Genomic DNA, 21,001 nt, shown 5'->3' on the forward strand with positions numbered 1-21,001 from the left:
TCTGATTATACAAAACTTTGAGGTTCTGTAAGTGGCTTCATTGGTTTCCTCGTGGAATTTTTTTCTAGAACTACCCCTGAAAATTTAAAATGTGACGATATAAACATGAAAATTTGGAGTTTGAGTCAAAAATTTCATGTGCGACCTCTCTCATTGACTGGATCCACTGTGCGTGGGTGCTAAGCCGCACGAAAGAAATCATGAAGCGCAGGAGAGCCGGAAGGGCGTAAACTGGCGTGAACGGGGGAAATTGAGGAAGCGGAAACGAGTGACGACGCGCGCGCTGCGACGGCGACTCAGCCAACTATTCGAGCGTCAATTAATAGCCTCCGGCGAGTTTTTTCAGCTGCAAGTGCAAAGGGAAACGTCATTGATTTAGATTAATTGTTGCCATCGTGTTCGATTAGCTTGGTGCTGTTTCTCTTGATTTATTCTCTTCCGAGCCCGGCGATTGGAATCACTCCCCCTCCCCTCCCTCCGGGCGAAGAGTTAAGGAGGACGCCGGAATAGAGAAAGGAAAATCCAGCTTATGTTTTTCATTAAGAGCCGCGGGGAGTGCATTTCTTCTTCCGATGATGAAGCGTTGCCTCTTCAGAAAGGAAATGGAAAGTAATGTTTCCGAGGTGACACCCCTCCCTGGCTAAACAATTTTCTTGGAGAGTCCAATTCACTCAACTACCGTGTTCCTTAACTCTTAGACGCCCAAGGAGGATCATATTGACCCGAAGCTTGCCAATGACAAGTATCTCGCATGTTGTATAGAGCTGGCACACACGAGCTGTAGATATTGGTCCACAAATACATCGCACATCGAAAAAAAGAATCAAACGTCAAATTTAAAAAAAAGGGGGAAAATCTTGTGTTAGGGAATTTTATTTGACATGTATACCCCCAAAAAATCTTAAATCGGGTTAAATTGACCCGATCGTCTTCTCTGGAGGAAATAATTCGTTGCACCTGTTAGGAAGAATTCTCTGTAAAAATATGCAGCATACAAAAGTATTTTAAACGATTCTATAAGATCCTGAATGTACATTTATCATGCAATTTTCAGCACAACATAAAACATGGAATTTTTAAAACTTTAACATTGAAATATACTAAAGGCATGCATAATGGAAGGAACAAGGAGAGATGGCGGATTTGAAGAGTTACTCTCCCCAAAATATTAAAAACCCGTGAACTCTTCACCCTAAATTTACAGAAATCTGTAAACTGTCAAAATTTGACTACCGGCCTAGGCATTTGACAAAATGCCTGATTTGACTAATTGACTTGGACGTAACCACCCAATCACATACCTCCGTTTCAGCTTGGTTTCATCTTGCTTCGTTGGCTACGATACATTTCAGCAATCGGCCTGCAGGGGCTAAATATATTCAGCCGGCGCGGCGCGGCGTGGGAGAGAACATCCCCTGCCTAGCAAAAGCGTGCACCGTCAATGTGAATCCCTCATAGATAAGAGGTTTTTGCTCCTCCTCTGTAGGGTGCTTCCTACATCTCCGCATTGCGATGTGTGAAAAGGGTGTGGGTTCTCTGGGGTTGCGTCGCGTAACCCGCAACATACACCTCAGCATCAAACACAACGCATCTCTCACCCCCGAAAACCTTGCCGAAACATGCACACATTTGAACGTATTTCTGCCAAACGGAACTATGTGCATTAAGACATGAGCCCTGAGACCAATAAAAATATGTGCATAACAGGGCTCACGTCATAATGCACATAGTTCCCTTTGATAGAAATACATCCATTTCATCCTCAACGTTCCTCTCACAACGCCATGTTGCCAAATGACGTCGCAATCACTACTAAAACAACCATTTCAAAACAGTGTGGTCTGATGCTCAAAAACTTACATCATGCAAATCGTGGCCTCAAATGTTAACTCTCAATTTTAAGTGTAAAAAGTAGCATTTAGCATCGGGAACTCCTTTGTCGGCCTCCTATGGTGTAGTGGTTGTAGCGCTTGCTCTATGATCGGGAGGTCCCGGGTTCGATTCCCGGCCAGGCGACCCGAGTTTGATGGTCTCAAACAATGGTTGCCTGGGACTGGTTCAGTAGGGACGGAGGGGGGATGGGACTTAAAGCGTGGGATTAGCCCTTGAGGGCTATTTGAATAGTAAAAAAAAAAAAAAAAAACAAAAAAAAACAAAAACTTAAAATTGATATTTTTTACCCCGAATCGATTTTTTCGCCCAACACTTAGAGCTGCCACCGTAGAGGTCCATTTGCTTGATTCCTTCACATGTATCTCATAAGAAGTTAAAACCATCCGGTCCTTAGTCGACGCATATTTTAGAAATTCCGCAAGAACCATTTCTGCAATTTAACCCCTGATGCTAAAGTTAATTTCGGGATTAACGCTCTTTGTCGTGAAAAGATGATTGATGAATAACTTGTTTAGCATACAATTCATCAGTTGGACGTATTTTTATCAAACGAAACTATGTTCATTAAGACATGAGCCCTGAGACCCATAAGAATACATGCATAACAGGACTCACGTCATAATGCACATAATTCCGTTTGACAGAAATACGTCCAGTTAATGATCGACGGAGGTCGAGGTGAGGTCTTTTCCAGGCAAGTTTCCGCAAATGAACCTAGGTTTGCTAATGCAAGTCGCTTGTCACTTGGGTTATAAGTTATCATTATGGAAAGATCTTCGAGTTTTGAATTTAAATTTTACTTTAAGGAGGATATAGCAGTTCTTTCTTTCTAAAATACAGCGTCTCCTATCGGAATGGATCCAACCAATAACAGTGCGATAGTATCTCCTTTACCGATAAGAATACATCTATACACACTGCGTTGACGGAGCACTACCAGCGTCCGTTGTCCGTTGTCAACTTACTGGATGGAACTACGTGTTGCATAGCCAAAAAAATGAAGGCGATCTGAGTTAACGCACAATCGCTCTTGCACCAACAACCAACGTCTCGTGTGCGCGACTTCGGTCACTTTTGATTTTTACTAAGTCACTTCGTCATATCCCTTTATTGCTCAACGTGTCCTCGGTTTTAGTCTTCTGTGACATGGTAACAATGGTTTTTGGGGTGGTTTGAAAATGTGATTCCCAAATTATCCGGGGGGGGAGAGGGGAGGATGTGAAGCTTTATTTGGTTGGACAATCCTTTTAATAATGTATAATTAGGGTGTTTCCCTCCAAAATGGATTATTAATGGGTCACTAAACCTTGTGATTTTGATTTAATATTCTGAAATTTAATAGGTGCTTACATCACGTTGTGATTTGCTATGAATTTTTTAAAGCCAAAGCCCGGACAAGCCCGCTTTCTAAAAGTCCCAACACTCAAAGGAATTTCAAAAGCACCGGAATGATGAGAAAATGATGACACTATGACATGTACTAATCAATCAAACCGCTATCTCGTCTCATTTTCTACGCATGTTTGTTAAAATAAAACGCATTTCAACCTGAAATTATTGCGTGTTTAATACTTGTATGAAACTAGATTGTTTGATTTTAAAGGTCAAGTTTCGACTTTTGTATTGTTCTCATTTACGAGGAGCAGAGAGACTTTTGACGGAAGTCGTGGTCGCCTCTGATCGGTGCCGGATAACATCATTCGGTTCGGCGCGAAACTGGGGCGTTTTAGTTTTGCGGAAAAGTTGCGGTTTTTAAAATGCGCATTTCTCGGTTCCTGAGTTAATGTCTCGGGTTTTAATGTGCGCATTGTGTTCCACACGTCATTTACCTTGGTAACCATGTATTCGCAAGTCAAAATTCGTTCATGGTTTACAGCATGGTGTCTAGAACGGGAAAATCCGTGATTTATCAGGGAATGAAAATTCACAGTGAAAATCGGGGATAAATCAGGGAATCTGTTTCAGAAACCTGGAATCTCTTCTTTCGCCGCTTAGGGATCATTTCCATTTCAAATTTGCCGGTCTAATCTGGCCGAGCGCTATTATCAACTTTTTGAATGGCACATTTGAAGCTTCAAATCATCAAAAGAATAGAGAAGCTTTCATTGACCAGATAACATTAACATCAAGAACGCAATCGGAATTAAAATTTTGAGAGTGTGCCAAAGAAATGGCTGAAAGATGAATTACAATCTATATTCATTTATGGAACTCTGGATGATTATAATCTTTTCTCGCAGAAAATCCCGGGGAAGTGGGAGAAAACTTGGGTCCTTTATCAGGGAATGAGCCCCTGAAAATCAGGGAATGAGCCTGATGAAAAATTCTAGACACCATAGTTTACAGAGAGCCATTCCCCCAATGAAGGGGAGAGACGTTTGTAGAAAAATGAAGTTTTGAGAAAAGACACAAGGCATCTGCGTTTCGGCAACAGAGGGGCGCGCAGAAACACAATGTCCCGCGATTTCCGGGTACTCGCTGCCGGGCCCCAACTCATAGATCACGCTTATTATCGTGCTTATTGCTGCGCCGCGCCACGCCATTCGGGAGCATCCCAGCTTCGCACGCTGCCGTTTCAAACGCAGGCTTGACCCGATAACTTCTTCCGGCTTCCCAGGGACCCCCTTTTATTTTCCCGCGATAAGTGACGCCTCGTAATGGGGCCCTTCCCGAGCTCGCCAAGAAGCACGTATCTTCGCTGCGGGAACCCTACGCAGATACGTCGTTATTCCGACGCGGCCTTATCTCTGCGGCAGGGCTACGTGCGCCTCGTCATAACTGACGAAGCAGAGCGGGCGAAGATGCTTATACGCGACTTAATTTTCCTCCTCGGAAACCGAGGGGTTGCCTTCTGCCCCCGCGAATGGCGACGCAGCACTTAGAACGGCGTCGGGACTCCAGAATCCGCGTCAATTTCATAACCTTCTTCGTCTATACAAATTATCATTTTACAACTGTTTAATGTTATTTCCAATAATTTTCCTACGAAATAATTAAATCATTTTTTTCAGAAAAATATTCTTGACTGTTGCATGATGATGATCGGCTGTTCATAAAAAAGAATAATACTCCGAGAGATCGAAAGGGGCCGTTCCCCAAATTTCGGAGGGGGGGTCGAGGAGAACGTAACGCCATTTTGTTTTTACACGTTGAAGGATAGGGACCTACGCTGCAAAAGCGTTACAAGGAAAAGTGCGTTACGCAATTTAAAGACGAAAGACGAAAGACGGTCCCCAAGCCGACGAGCGTGATAGTGTGGTTTCATAAGTATCATGAGCCCTGATTCGTCTCTCTGTAAAACGCCTGCGATTTCCTGGGTATGCACCGACCGATTCATTTTGAGCTGTTCATTTTGATCGTCCAAACCAAACTAAAAGGATCATCAAGTGTGTTGTGAAACGATCATCATCTTCAAGTTATTTAGACGTCCCTCAAGTTTAAAAATACTATCAAAGGGTCGCAAATTCGATCGTTCATCAGGCACACGGACTTTATGTCCACTTTTTTTTACGTCCACAGTTCTAAAGCCCACACTATTGTTAAGTCCATTACTTAAACGTCCACTAAGTTAAGTCCACAAATGTAAAGTCCACTAAAATCAAATTCAAGCGTCAGTTTGAAGCGTTTCCTCAGTCACTCCGCGAGTTTAAATATTAGAGCCTAACACAGAGCGGAGCGGCGTGTTAGCAGCGCAGAACGCGCACTGGCGCCTACAAACCTAACGGGATACTTCACGCATTGCGTAACGCGTGAAGTATCCCGTTAGGTTTGTAGGTGCCTATGCGCGTGTCACGCTGGTTGTCTGCCGCGCCGCAACGCTTTAAGCAACTATTTCGCGTCAGAGGCGTTGCACAGTATCCTACAAGATTAAAGGCGCACGAAATAACTAGTTTAGGAGGACTTTCAATTTTGACTGCATCTGTTACTGAAAAATGTTTAATTTGGCATTGGAGCGTTTCCTAGGCTCCCGCTTTGGTTTTCATCTTATCATATCCGTATAGTGTACCATGAACATATGTTTTTATCTGCTCTTAGAGTCTGTTCTCTTTCAAGACTTGATTCATGAATGAAATGTTTTTTAAGAATGAAGGTAGTAGTAGTATTCATTTATTTTTGAGGTGGTTCCCGTCTTTTCAATGAGAAGAAAAAAATGTGGACATTAACATGTCCACAATTTGGACAATTTTGGACATATTCATGGTTGGAAATTAAATCATGTGGACTTCATAAAGACTGGACTTAACGTTTAGTGGACATTAATAGCGGTGGACATTTATTTAATGGACGAAAGGTAGGTGGACATAAAGTTCTGGAAGCGTTCATCAGTTATAAATCCTCTGAAACAATGAGTTGATGCTCAGACAATAGACTTGAGGGAACGTGAAGCAAATGTTTAAGGAAAACATGAGAAATAGCCACTCTAGTGGAAGTAATTCACTTTTACCTGTTCGCTCCCTCTGTTATACCCCGAAAACTTTGAAACGAAGAGGGGTTTTTGGAACGGCCTAAAATACACTTTTCGACACACCCTAGGGGGCTACGCCTCCTGACCGCTACGTGGCCCAACCTCCCGAGGGCACACCGCGCTTAAGCTCCATATCAATGATTGTGGAGTGAAGCGGCTCACTCGTTTTCGGTAATTCCTATCGAAAGAGAAGAAATAATTTTGAGAAAATGGTAATATGAGCTCAGAATTATCGAGGAAGTCAATAATAATGATACTTAACCATGAATAAGAAAACATGTTTGTAAAGAGTACGTCACGGTTCACTAAGAAAATCACCGGAATCACTGAATAGGTAGACAAAAGTAGAAATTAAAAAGGAAATTAATTGAGAGCACAAAGAACCACTTTCTCTTCCGATTCCGCCACATTCCGCCTCTCCGCCACATTCCGCTTCTCTGTCACATTCCACCTCTCCGCCACATTCCGCCTCTCCGCCACATTCCGCCTCTCCGCCACATTCCGCCTCTTCGCCACATTCTGGCCATTTCCGCCTCTAGGCGGAATGGAAATCGCCAGAAAACCAAAAGGAGAAGGCGGGATGGAGTAAGAGAAGGGATAGCGGATTGAGTGGGCGCAAAATGCGCAGGTAGGGCCGGTAGGGGTGATGTAGTAGGAGGGAAAAGGAAGGAAGGGTTTGGAAGGGGTAGTGGACACGCCCAGGGTTAGGTTAGAATTTTAGCGTTACGGCTACCCGAGCTTACCTTTTTATGTAGAGTAGATTTGCTTCCCATCCTATGAAAGCTGATGTAACTTTCGTACTTAACTTCGTTCTCGTCAAATCCCTTGCTTAAAATTAGATACTACGTACATACTCACCTTTGAGTGGGCGCCAAAAATATCCCTGTAAACAATAAGGATCAAGTTCCATGTACTTATAACCCTCGATTTGGCTCTCTTACCGCGAAATGTATCTACAAAAATAGGCTTTTGAGACTAATTAACCGTGAAATAACTGACTCAATCGTTTCCAAAAGCCAGACAGCAAATATTTTTGACTTGCTCCGCGTGATTTCAATCATGATAGGGAGAGGCATGCAATAACATATCTTCCACTTTTCCTGCTCCAGAGATAATCACCCCTACCGATGATTGCCGTTTTTATTTAAGTATGGGGGAAATAAATTGGAGGTCTAAAGTAAGATTGATCATTTCCGCTTGGGAGATCAACTCAGGTGGAACAAGAGGGCTGGACCAAGTTTTAATAACAGTAGTCTTGCTATGAACGCTTGAAGGAAAAGAGCTCTGAGATACATTCGAAATGAGGAGAAGTTTTAGGAAGGCCTAAGCTTCGCTACAACGACAACAAACTGCTCAGTCAAAAAGTCTAAAAATAACGCGTTCTTGACGACGAATTCGTGTGGAAAGGAGAACTGAAATATCGGAGGATGTAATGAGTCTCGTTTGCTTGATTATTTAACAATGCTCATTGTATATTAATTGTAACTTTTTTATGTGTTCCAGATGATCAAAATGATGTTAATAGTAGTCCTTGTCTTCACAGTCTGCTGGCTGCCTTTCAACATTTTAGTTGTGAGTAAACATAGATGACTGTAATACGTGTTCTTTCTTCATTTATAAATATTTTTCATATGTGAATTGATTTACTTTCATCAGTGTCATAATTTATATGAAAAACGGGGTCTAGCTGAAGTGCTTTCGCCTAATATCAAAACTATCATGATTATGCAAATATTATAAAAGATCTCATTCTGATCTCTCGGGTGAAGGAGATTCCGTGCTATATGTCAACATTTTCTCTGATTTCTTTGCCCATTTTGAAGTTTATGTATCAATTTTGCCTCTTCGGTTTTATCTCTTATTTAATTGGAAGAGAGGCCGGTAAACTTAAAGCATTTTGAAGACTTACAGTAATTTACGCTATGTTGACCGATGGTGTTGCCACAAGAAAAAATTGAAAACAGCACAGATGAAAAATTATGACATTTTAAACCTCCAAAAAACTAAAATAATTCACAAAGTTGTAATCTCGCACCCGTGCCGTTTTAAATTTTTCCTCACCTTCTGAATTTTTAATGATAAGAGCATTTGGAATTGGGTCACCTGTGCCTTTAATGTAAATATATTTGCAGTCGTAAAATGGAAAATGTGTAATAGCACTTTGGCTATTTCCTGCTTTTTACAATTTTAATTTTTCATCTCTTCATGAAATACAACTGGTGGATACAGCTTCAATTCCAAATTAGAATTCCCCTGAGAAAATAGAATAAACGAAATTAATAAGAATAGGATTTTTTAATCGTATATGTCATCATTATTATAGATTTTCCTGGATGGACTGGATTTTCCGGTCATTTTTGAAACTTGTAGACGTACAAAGTTTTCGTCGCATGAGGCAATGCCTTTATGCCTTATTTGAGTTTAGAGTGTGAAACCTTTTCCCTCCAAAAACCGTAATATTTTGCAAGTCGTTCAAGTTGAAGTTCGTCAAATACGAATTTCTGAATTTCAATACGTTCGGCTGACAATGAAATTATGAACGGTTTCGAAAGGTAGTTGTTTCTAGAAACTTGAATGGAAATTTCCAGTCAATGAAAATAATTACATTTTGGCGAGCGGTGTCCGCAGTGTTGCATACTGAGCGTGTGAAGTTCCCGGTAAAGGAAACTATTCGCAAAGGTCTCAACTTTCAATCGAAAAAATTCTATCCATTCTGATAGCATCAAAAGAATATTCCCAGTGTCGCCGCTTCTCTGGTGTAAAGACGTATCTCTACTTTCACTTGAGCCCCGTAAGTATTGAGGTATACGGAAAACAGGGTTCAAACTGAAATTGAGACACGCCCTTCCGTCAGAAAAGCGCGATGTGAGTATACAAGAATATATCAACGAAAACGTCCACTTATCATTTAGCTCGTTCATAAATGCAACTAATTCAACTCCTAAGTTGGTAAAAATGCATAGCATTCAATCGAAGGCGCATTCCCAGCTTTGGTTGGCAGAGAAACGATCCAAGTCAACAAACACGAGTTATAAACCTCATCTGCTTGAACCTATTTAACATATCGACGGTGTAAGTCGGCAATCACATAACTTGGTTTGCGACGTCGCAGACTTCCTGTCATACTTTATTTTCTAAACGGAAAACTACTCGACGGCAATTCTTTAAAACTGCCGTGATTTTTCTTCTCTGTGCAAAGAAAATTCTGCAAAAATTTCAAGGCATGATATCAGTTTGTTTTCCTCTAAAAAAATAACATAGAGGCGGAGATTTTCAGACACCGCAAACGAGTTATGTGATTGCCGACTTACACCGTCGATATCAAAGATAACATACTGTGGATGTTCATCGTATTTTTAAGCAGGTGCTTCAAGACGAAATATGATCAACTATATTTTTTGACCTCGCACAAACTCACGTATGCAGCAACATGATAACGCACAAATATGGCGGTCTAGGGTTTTAAATAGCTTTCTCTTAAATCTACGCTTTTTGAACTGAAAATTTCGAAGCGCCACTACTGTGGTTCAGTTTGAAATTTTTGGGCGTATTTTGTACAAACATGGTCCGTGACCACTTCTCTATGTTGCGTTGTCTACAAGTAACTAAATCATACATTTCTTAGACTAAGGTCCCGCACCTCTAATATACGTCACCTTAATCCTCAAAGTTTTCAAAGAATTGTATTTCGACGGTGTAAGTCGGCAATCACATTACTCGGTTTGCGACGTCGCAGACTTCCTGTCATACTTCATTTTTCAAACGGAAAACTACTCAACGGCAATTCTTTAAAACTGCCATGATTTCTCTTCTCTGTGCGAAGAAAATTCTGCAAAAACTTAATGGAATGACGTCAATTTGTTCTCCTTTAAAAAAATAACATAGCGGCGGAGATTTTCAGACACCGCAAACGAGTTATGTGATTGCCGACTTATACCGTTGATTTGCTCTTCAAAATACCATGTAATCTAAAAAGAACAATGTACTAATTTAAAGTATTTGTATTTTTTTCTCCGGCTACCTTTGGATGTTCACACACAGTTTTCCTGAGGCATGGTAACTTTGTCGGAGGAGCGGCTCGTTTCAACTTTGCTTAGAGAATGCATAAATCGCTAAAACCTTTAATCAAGATTTAAAGAACGGGAGAAGTAGAGAGATAACAAATTCCACCTCCACTCAAAAACACCGGCATTTGAGGGCTCGAGTCTGGGCTGAGAATTTTAATTCCAAGTTGGGTATTTGAGCCGCGAATGAAATCCAAGCCACGGGGTTCAAAGAACCGATTCGAGTACCCCTCGCCTTTTTGACGAACGTGTGCATGAACGGGGAATTTATCAAGGCTTGAGGGCGGTTAGGGTGGGATTTCCGCGATTTCAAGGTCACCTGAGCTGTTTGAATGGGCCCCTCCGGCCTCCCCCTCTCCGTCCAGGTTGGGATAGGGAGCGCGCCCGTGTCGAGCCGGGGGAGGAGGGATCAATTTCCATCTCATTACTTCCACTCATCGCGGTCCTGTCTTTCATTGATGGATTCCAGCACTTGTCTACTTGCGGTCGGTTTGTCTACTGTGCTTTGATAAAGCCCCATTTATTCACCTTCGTTTACCGCTGGAATTGTTTCCAGCCGCTGTTGTCTCGCTTCACAACATTTTTACGCCATTCCAAACGGGTATTTTCTCATAATTCCCGACATTTTCTCTTACTTTTTTCTCCTTCCTTCGAATTTTTTTCCGAGGTTGGCTTGTTCTCCCTAATCGAAGGAAACAATAGTTACGAAAAGCTGTGTCTTGTTCCTACAAATGAGATGAAAAAGAAGGAAAATTAATTCGACTATCAGTTTTGGCTCTAACAACTGTTTTAATTTAAATAAGAAATGTACTTTTTTTCAAGAATAGTTTTGCTTTGTCCAAATTACTTTTTTCTTTATTCTAAGGGAAAAAACTGTTTTACCTTTGACAAATTTTCCACGATCCGTCAAATGTCTTTTCTGGTGCATGTTGTGCACACATACTCAAAAAAAAGTACAGTAATGATAACTGCAAAAAAACTGGAAGGCTCAAAAGATATGTACTAAATTGTACGCAAGCACCCTTTTCCCCTTATTATTCGGTTTTTGACGCAATTTTGCTCAAACTTACTTTCTTCCCAAAAATTACTCATATTTTTTTCATGCTACATAGTTACACGACACCCTGCTGATTTTTCCAGCCCTTCCCCTAAGTGCGCTATGCGATATGGTCCCGTTCTGGTTGGCAATAACTGGCAACCCTGCTCAAGAGTTGAGCCCCCTCTCTGTACACAGAATTTGATTAATTATTACACAAGTAGACTCTTCCATAATGTAACAAACCGAGGCCATTTCGGCCTAAACTTCAATAACTTTTTTGTGAGCCTCATAATGGAATTTGAGCAAACAGGCACGTGAGGAGTACGTTCCCCAAGTTTCCAGCCCCACTATTATCCAGATCAACCTAGAGTAAGGTGGTATAAGGAAAACCTTCAAACTGAAACAAATTCGCGGTAGTTCAATCTGAATTAAAGAATCTGTTCTATAATCGGTAATCCACAATTACAGGAACTTGATTCATTAGTGTTTATACGTCGCTTTTAAAATAAAAAATCAAAATTCAAAAATAAGTATTTAAATTTCATACGATCTACGATGAATTCGGTTTAGCTTTACCACCATTTGTCATAAAAACCAACTGACGAGCTGAGTACATTTCGCTCATTTTCTACTGGATGGATATTTGGAGCACAAATCCGATCGAAGAAGCGCAAGTCCAAATTTTTACAATATTGAAGGAATAACGCCAATACTTCTGTTTAATCCTTCGATGTCTAAGCCAGGTCACATTGACCCAAGGCTTGCTAAAAAGACGTGCCCTGCCGATCACCTAGGGCTAGTAAATACGCGCTTTAGATAAAGGTCGACGAATCCGTAAAAAAAGAATGAGACATTAAATTGAAAGAAAGGAAAAAACCGAGCGTACACACAGAAAAATATAGGATATCTCGTTTTATAACTTTTCTGCCGAATCTGACCGAATCTGACCGACACCTTATTCTGCCGTGCTTAGGGAGAACGCCGTATGAACATTGGAGAGTTGTCAAATTTCTCCGAATGAAACGTTCATTTTTGAGGAAAGTTATGAATATCTTTCCTCGACAATTTCAGGAACTTTAGGTGAAATTGCGAACAAGATTATCTGAAAAATTGGAAGGAAAATATTCATAAGTTTTCCAGGAAATTTGTTTCACGGCGTTGTGTTTTTGCACGGCAGTATTGGCAGCGGCTTCATAGAGTGGAACATTGAGAGTTGACGCCTCGCGCCATGGCGCCTTCAATTTCGCAGCTGCAACACGGACATTCATCAAGCACGAATAGTTGTATCTCTGCGCCGTCACCAACGCGCGTCCTTTTTCTTTCTCCATTTCCATGTTGCGTTCGTTCCGTTTGTTTTATCTGTAGTAATGCATTCAGGGCCACGTGAGCTATACAGCCGAAGATAGAAAGATGTATTCGGACCTCGTTTTTGAACTTGTATCCCGGATCTAATCGACACCTCATTCACTAGCAGCATAGAAGAGGGCACTGCAAATTCACGCCGCGCTGTCGCGCCGTCGCGCCTTCAATTTTGAAGACGCGACATGGGCATCCATAAAGTGTGAGTGGTTGTACCTCTGCGCTGTCATTAACACTTGCGAGCGATCTCTTATTTTTGATGTTTGAGGAAAATTAAGGTTAAATTTGCTCAAAATATACTATGAAGTGTCCGAATCAATAATCGTTTTGAAAAAAAAAAAAGAAAAAAATTTAAAAAAAGGTAAGAGCATGCTTAAAATTTTCTCAAGCTCCTTACAAGGCGAGAACAAAGGAGAAAATCTCCAAAGGAACCTATCCATTCTTCCTTTAAAATAACCCGTAGATCTACTTTAACTTCCGAAATTGGCAGGTCCGATGGCACTGGCTCTAATGTATAACTATAGGTTTTGCTCTGAAAAGTCGCATCACACCCCCAAAAATGTTACAGCTCGTTGCAGTTCCCTGTAATTTAGACAAAAAGGCTTTGTGCGCATTTGATCATGCTGCTTTATTAATGGTCATGAATGGAAAAGACCCAGCGAAAGGGTAACCAAGGCTGAATAATGGAGATATTTAAAAAGGCTGGACGTTGCGGGGTCCTAACAATCCGGCTCTCAACCGAATGAAATTAAAATAAATTACACGACACAATGCGGGATAAACAAAGTAACTTGAATGTGGAAATGGTCGTATTTGTATTGTAGGGCCGAAATTATGAGAACGTCACTGGGAAGATGGCAACATTGTCAAACAAGGAACTATATTTGCCGAACGTGAGTGGATAAGTCGGACAATGAAACGTGGATTTGCCTGGATCGCCCACGCGCGGCGCTCTGTGTAGTATGATATGCTGCTGTGCCGTTTTCATTCTGACAACTCAATCGCGGTGCTCCCGAAGGGGAAGCGCGGGGGGTTGCTTCATGAACTGGAGGCGTCACACTTCCACGTGAGCGCAAAAACAACGCGACTCAAGCGTAAAGTTGCTTCTTGTTACACGCTTTTATCCCGTTGACATCGCATCGGTGTGACCATACCCTTCCACAGAGCTTTCTGCCGAAAAAAATCGAGGACCGGAACGGAGGGTGGGTTTATCGGCGTAGCTTCGCTCTATGCGTGGGCGGCTGTTAATTAATCTTGATTTTGAATTTGTGTCCGGATCGTTGCCAGTTTCCTTCATGGAGGTATGTTTCAAATAGAAAGTTCTGAAGATTCAAAGACCATTTGGACCAGCGGACCGATTATTGAGATTGATAGAAAAAGCTATAGACAAAGATGACAAAAGGGATACGGAGGGAACCTATTGGTGGAAGCTGGTGGTTGCAATGGACAAAGGCAGTAGGCAATAGACTAACTAACGGCAGCCCACGAGAAAAACGACAGTTAGTCCATCATTTTCTCCCTTAGTCTATAAGAACCACACATTTCAACCAATAGGATCGCTCCATACCCCCTTTGTCTTCTTAGACTGTAGCTTTGTCTATCAATTTCAATAATCAGTCTGTAGTAGAAGGTGTGAATGATCGACTATCGATATTTCCCTATTTTAAGCTATGGTAAAGAATCGATTGTCAAAAAATATCGATCCTTTTCGACAGGTTTAAATGACAGATCAATCGATAAATCCCAAAGCACACCACGTCACTGACTTGGACGCATAATATGCACAAAAGTCTGTCATTTATCATCGGGATTTTAAAGAAGAGCTTTCACCTCAACAGCTGTTGAACTACATTGGAACTTCATTGGTTTTAATTTCCTTTATAGTTCTGATAGGAACGGCACAAGATTAATTCGTCCTCGTTCTTCCATTCCATTGAGATCTAACATTATCCCTGGGCACTTATTAATTAGGCTTTTGGGAACTTATGGTTTCTATGTAGTATTAATTTAATTTGGGCAGTTTATCTTTGAATTTTTTGTTTGTCCCTCGGCAGGGATGGTTTGGATTTTCAAAGTGGAGATTTAGGCAGGGTTTTGGGATGTATAATATAAGATTGCTGCTCTAAAAGGATATCATGGTAAATTTCACTTCAACTCTACTGAATTTTTGACAGGGTGACACTTTTGGGTGGAGGTAACCAGACTGATGCTAGCATTTACCGCACTGATTATTAAAATCCACCGCAGCATAGTAAAATCCAAGAAATAAATCATTCAATCCAAAATCTTATGATGCTCCCAACTCTTCGATAGAATGTCCCGTGGTCCGAAAAATTTGTTTACATCTACTCGTTCAAAAAGTATGCTCATGTTTTAGTAACTTCCCCCATCCTACGTCACAGGAAACTGATGTTGTAATCACGAAAGAGACGAGTTGGCCAGGGAGACTTACTATTCAGCCAGATTTATCATGCATGATTGAATAATATAAAAAAGAAAAAAAAATAGAAAATAATAAGAAGAAAAAATCAAATAAAAACAGAAAAAAATAAATAAAATAAATATAGAAATAATATAAATAATGAAAAATCAATATATATATAAAGTAATAATAAGGAAATAAAAAATTAGAATTATAATAGATAAATTGCAAAGAATCACTTTTCTTAGGTGGCCTGAATACTAAAATCCTAGGTATTTCAACGAAATGTATGCACTCCAGGTGAAATTTATACGTACAGATGTATGACAAGCCAGCGGTGCCGCGAGGGAACTAGCCGGTACATGGTGTTTTCTCATTATAGCCCACAGCCTGGAAAAGGAGTAAATTCCTGAAATGGCGCTTTGCCTCGGAGGCGCTTGCAAAAGTCAAGGAGTACTCGAAAATATGTAAATGAAAGGATTTCGCCGAGCGTCCAGACCGCAGTAGTTTCGTTTCGTACCGGTGAATATCACGGGAGGAACAAAAAGAGCACTTGAAAGTGGCAGATATGAGCTCCTAGAGTAAAACCGGCAGTATTTATACAAAGAGCATAACTTTATTGCATACATTTTAAATCCAACTTCATCTCTTTCATTGCACGAAACACATCTTTACACCACTTTCAGGAGACATCCGAATGCCTCTTATAAATGAGACCTTCCCTGAGAACAGACACATTAGTACAGGGTGACTAATTTTTCCAGAGTGTTTTTTGACGAGCTGGATCGAGTTATGGGGATTCTTGTTTTCAACAGGGAACGAGTCGCCGATGTGTAGTTCATTTATTTTCCAATGGAGAGCGAAAAGTTGCATTTTAGTTCGACAATGGACCACGAAGTTAAGCATCCCGGTACATGTTTGTAAGTCAAAATTAGACGTAAAACACGATTTGTGCAACGAAAATTACCGAAATTGACTCCTAACCAAGATGTATAATGTTTTTTGACGCGTGAATTCAAACCTCCCGCTCACGAAAACACAATGATCTACGTATGTCAGATTGCAAACTAAACGTTACCATGGCAGTCTCTGCGATACGAAAATATGGTACTCTCAATCTTGACGCTTAGGCTCAGCTATAGCTAATTGTTCACACTTTGAACAATAAAAGGTGGTAAATGAACAATGTTTGACTGAGAAGCCTGCCAAAATCGTTGTAGTGCGCGATTTGACTTACGTAGAGTATTGTGTTTCTTGTGACCGGGCAATTCAAATTTCCCGTAAACAATGAAAAATTAAACCGTTCATATCTTAGTGAGGAGTTGATTCCAGTCATTTTCGATGCAAGAATCGTGTTTACGTAAAATTCTGGTCAAGAAAAATGTATCAGAACGCGTGAATTTGTACCATTGTCTAGTGGTCCATTTTGAGCCTTAAGCATGGTACCTTTCCTCAAAAATAATACGTAGTTTTTTGAACAACACATTTCAAATTGTTATACATACGTTCAGTTTCTCTCTAAATTATGGCCTTAACTTTTGTTATCGGAAAAAATTTTGATCAATCCAATGGCGCATAGAATAATTCGAAAACTCAAAATATAATTGCTTTAGAGGTGATGTCAGAGGAAGTGAAACAAAAAAGGGTTGACTTCTTCTCTATCCAAATTCATTATATCTAATGTCGACTTACGTGAAGCAGTCCGCTGGCGTAATATTCAACCAGTTTATTGTAGCGTTTATTTTTCTTTTTTCTAAGCGCAAAACCCCTCTACAAGCAGAATTATACAAACATCGAAATTTTAGGTTTTTTCGTATGAGGCCCCCAGTCCCTTCATCCTAGTGGGGTCATAAATATTAGAGGAACCAGGGGTGTCGGAGCTCAGCGAGTTAGAAAAGTGGTGCCAATTCTTAATTTTAATCTCTTTGATACCCAGGTTAATTTTCCTGTGGTCGGTCTTGGATACCGGAAAAACCCAGCAATTTACAGAGCGAGTCGGTCAGAAAGTAAAAATGCTTGAAGTTATATTTTTACAACCAATTATCGGGGTATATCTTCTGAAACAGGACGAATTTCCTGACATATTGACCAAGGCACGGGCTGCCGGCCGTATATTATCATCGGTAAGATAAATTGGACGTAAATCTACAGGCTAAAAGCAACTAAGTACGAATGAATTAATTCGAAACGAACTATGAAACACGCAAATTCCATGAACGAAGTTCCTTTTGATTTAACTCATGCGTGCATAGTTCCTTTTTGGCTTGAACATTTTCAATTATGGAGCAGCGAAGCAATTGGAGCGTGCCGGAGATCATGGTAATTACTCAACTGCAGTGACAATATTGGGCGACATTCAATTACATCTCGGTCATGTTTAATGAGTTTTCGTTGACACTGCGGAAGCCGATAGCTTTTCTATCGTGCTTTTGCTAACGGATGACGGATCGTGGATAGCAAAGGTGAAAGGGGCAAATTTGCCATCGGTCAAAGAGGGATTTACCACCGTGTAACGTCGGGAACGCTCATCTCGAGCCGACAAGCAACCATTCGTGCTCTGCAACCGTCCTAATGGACCACTAGACAAGGTACGAATTTAAGCAATCTGATACATGTTTCTTAACCAGAATTTCACGTAGAACACGATTCACACTACGAAAATTACCGAAATCAACTTCTAACGAAGATATTAACGTTTTTATTTCGCACTGATTACGAGGAATTTGAACTGTCCGCTCACAAGAAACTCAAAGCTCTACGTGGGTCAAATCGCGCACTACAACGGTTTCAGCAAGCTTCTCAATCGAGCAATGTTCATTTTCCACCATGTGTTGTTCAAACTATTGGTAATTGGCTATAGCTGAGCCAAAGTGTCAAGATTGAAGTTGAAGATTTTTACATCGCAGAGACTGTCATGATAAACATTTAGCGCGCGATGTGAATCACGCAGAGCATTGAGTTTTCATGAGCGGGTAGTTTGAATTCACGCATCAAGAATCATTAAATATCTTCGTCAGGAGTTGATTTTGGTAATTTTCGTTGTGCGTATCGTGTTCTACGTGAAATTTTGATTGAGAAACATGTATCAGAATGCTGAAATTTGTACCTTGTCTAGTGGTCCATTGCCTGCGCAAAACATTGCAGGCCTTTTACAGAAAGATAAAACGGCTTCGTTGCATGTCGTAATGCTCAAACAAAGCCCTGCTTCTCAAAATCCGACCTCTCAGATTTCGTACCACTTTTCTATTTTTTATCGAGAGTTAAGCATCATCAAGTGACAATTGTGACAATCCGAAATACGAGTAAATTAAAAAAATAAATAAAAAAAATAATTGCGTAATTTTTAGCAGAAAAATGTTTTTGGACCTCGCACAGCTTGTCGCAAACTTGATGAGAGCGGTAGAAGAGGAAGAATGTTACTTTTTTTTGCGTCTCTTAGAAAGGAGGGCTCCAACCCTAGTTGCAGATGCAGCACACGGCAAGAGAACGGTAAAAAATTACTAAAATCCCTTCACAAAATACTTCAATGGCAGTTGCGAACTTCTGTTTTGATCCGTTTTTTGTTAGAGGGCCTAATTCACATCGTTTTTGTCTCTCATAACTTACCATTGATAAACATTATGTGCACTTCTGTCCTCCCACCAACCTCTCATGATCGGTGTTCCATCTGAACACCTCCTTTCTAAAAAAAGAAGTGCGAATACAAATATATTTCCGTCAAACATGCTTTTATTTGAGACATAGTAATGACAAAGCTTAAATGAAATGAAGAAGTTGCATGATTAGTAGCTCCTAATCCTTTGCACTTTAAATGTGGCTGCCTTTTCGCCAACCGGTTTTTACCTCTTGAATCATAAACTCAGATCCGTATGATATAGGAACTTTTTACTTACTGTATAGGCTTGTCATGTCATATAAGCTTTTCCACAGGAAAAAAATCAAGCCAGGGAGAAGTAGGTCACGAGAGGTCCTTTACGTGTGAGGCTGTTTAAATAACCTTCGTCGAATAGGAGCCAAATCAAACGGACGTGTTTAAATCAAAAGGAACCACCTCCATTCCGCCATGGGCCCAGTCACTCCTGGAGCTTATGAGTCTTTAAGCCTAGGTCACAATAAAGATAGTTCCGTTTGATTGAAACACATCCAAAAGATTCCACTCCTGGAGAGAGTTTTGGTTTGGACTACATTCTGTATAATTAGGAACTACGAATCCTGGCTCATCCGTAAAAACACTTATGTGCATAGGGATGACATTGTTTCTAAACCGAGCCAAAAACTCCAGTATGTATGTATGAGCCGCTTTTACGGCGCGCTAGGGCGCTCTGCGACGCCTACTCTCCACAGGAATCTCCAGAAACTCCAGTTCCCTGGTAAAAATTGGCGATAGGAGCTGCGTTTCAAAATACCGTGGGAGCTCTTATAGCCGACTGAAGAAGGCGATAGAAAAACATATTGTTGGCTGTAGAAAGTGGCAAAAATCATACGGCCAGGCTACACGAAGCGATAAAAAATTATTCAGCCGGGATATAGTTCCTATCGCCGGGCTTTACACTTTATCGCCTGGCTGTTGCTTTTTTGCCATCGGCTATAAAAGGCTATAAGAAATTGTGTAGAAATTAGTGTGCTTTGTAAATCCTTAAGTTTGTACGGAATCACCTTAATATTTACAAAACGCATATTATTTTTTTTCATCAATTAAAATGAGAATAATCCATACAGAGTGTGCAAACATTGCAAAGCCATGAGTTGAAAAACGCTAACTCCACGAGATTAAATATTAGAGCCTAACACACAGCGGAGCGGCGGCGGCGCATTGGCGCCTACAAACCTAACAGGGATACTTCACGCATTGCGCAATGCGTGAAGTATCCCTGTTAGGTTTGTAGGCGCCAATGCGCGTTTCGCGCTGGCTGCCCGCCCGCCGCGCCGCAGCGTACCGCGGCGCTTGAAGCAACTATTTCACACCAGAAGTATTGCACAGTATCATACGAAACTGAAGGCGCTCCAACATATTAGGAATGGCAGGCATCCTTCAAAAGTACGGAGCTTTCCTCGCAAAATAAATCAAGATACTACGGCCCAGAAAGAGAGCAGTAGTCCGAAAACTCACTAAGTCCTAGCATCCGTAATTAGTAAAGTTTAGCATACACTTATCGCCAGGCTGTTGCTGAATCGCCATCGGCTATAAAAGGCTATTAGAAATTGTGTTGCCGGCTATGAAAGCTATTGGAAATCTTACAGCCGGCTGTAGGTCTATGGTATTTTGGAACACAGATTCTACTGCCAATTTTTACCAGGGTTCCTAATTGCAAAATGTAGTCCATTGACTCCAAGGGAAATTTCATAATTTTATTTGTTATAATTTTTTTTGTCTTTAAAATTCCTTTTATAGCCATTTTGAATATCGCCATTTACTTGTCAAAAATTTGTTTACAGTTATTTGTTTTATTTTTTGGCAAGGATTTCGCTCTATGAAAATGGCTAGCAAAAATCAACAGTGCATTCTGAGAAGGAATTCGCATACCTAATTTTGACTCAAAAAATGTTGTTCAACCTTTCAACACTAATATTGCAAGTTTTTTTTTAAAAATTCGACACCACCATTTTTTTTTTTTTTTTTTTTTTTTTCAAATGAGCAACATGTTATTTTCTAGTATTTATGAAAAAGTAAAAAGAAAAAATAAACAAATTCTAGTACAAAATGTAACGATTTCTACCTAGATGATATACTAAAAAAAGGAATTCTAATCATTTTAAAG

At 40.5% G+C, this 21,001-nt stretch overlaps 1 protein-coding gene across 1 annotated transcript in view; it reads left to right on the top strand.

Moving 5' to 3' along the window:
• LOC109039904 (RYamide receptor) overlaps positions 1 to 21,001 on the top strand; it is a 70,765-nt gene that overhangs the window by 43,037 nt on the left and 6,727 nt on the right. Inside the window, exon 3 of the mRNA XM_019055625.2 lies at positions 7,862 to 7,930. Within this exon, the coding sequence (XP_018911170.1) occupies positions 7,862 to 7,930 (69 nt within the window). The remainder of the gene's footprint in view (positions 1 to 7,861; positions 7,931 to 21,001) is intronic.

This window comes from Bemisia tabaci, chromosome 3 (genome assembly GCF_918797505.1).
Source record: "Bemisia tabaci chromosome 3, PGI_BMITA_v3".
NCBI classification, from domain to species: Eukaryota; Metazoa; Arthropoda; class Insecta; order Hemiptera; family Aleyrodidae; genus Bemisia; species Bemisia tabaci.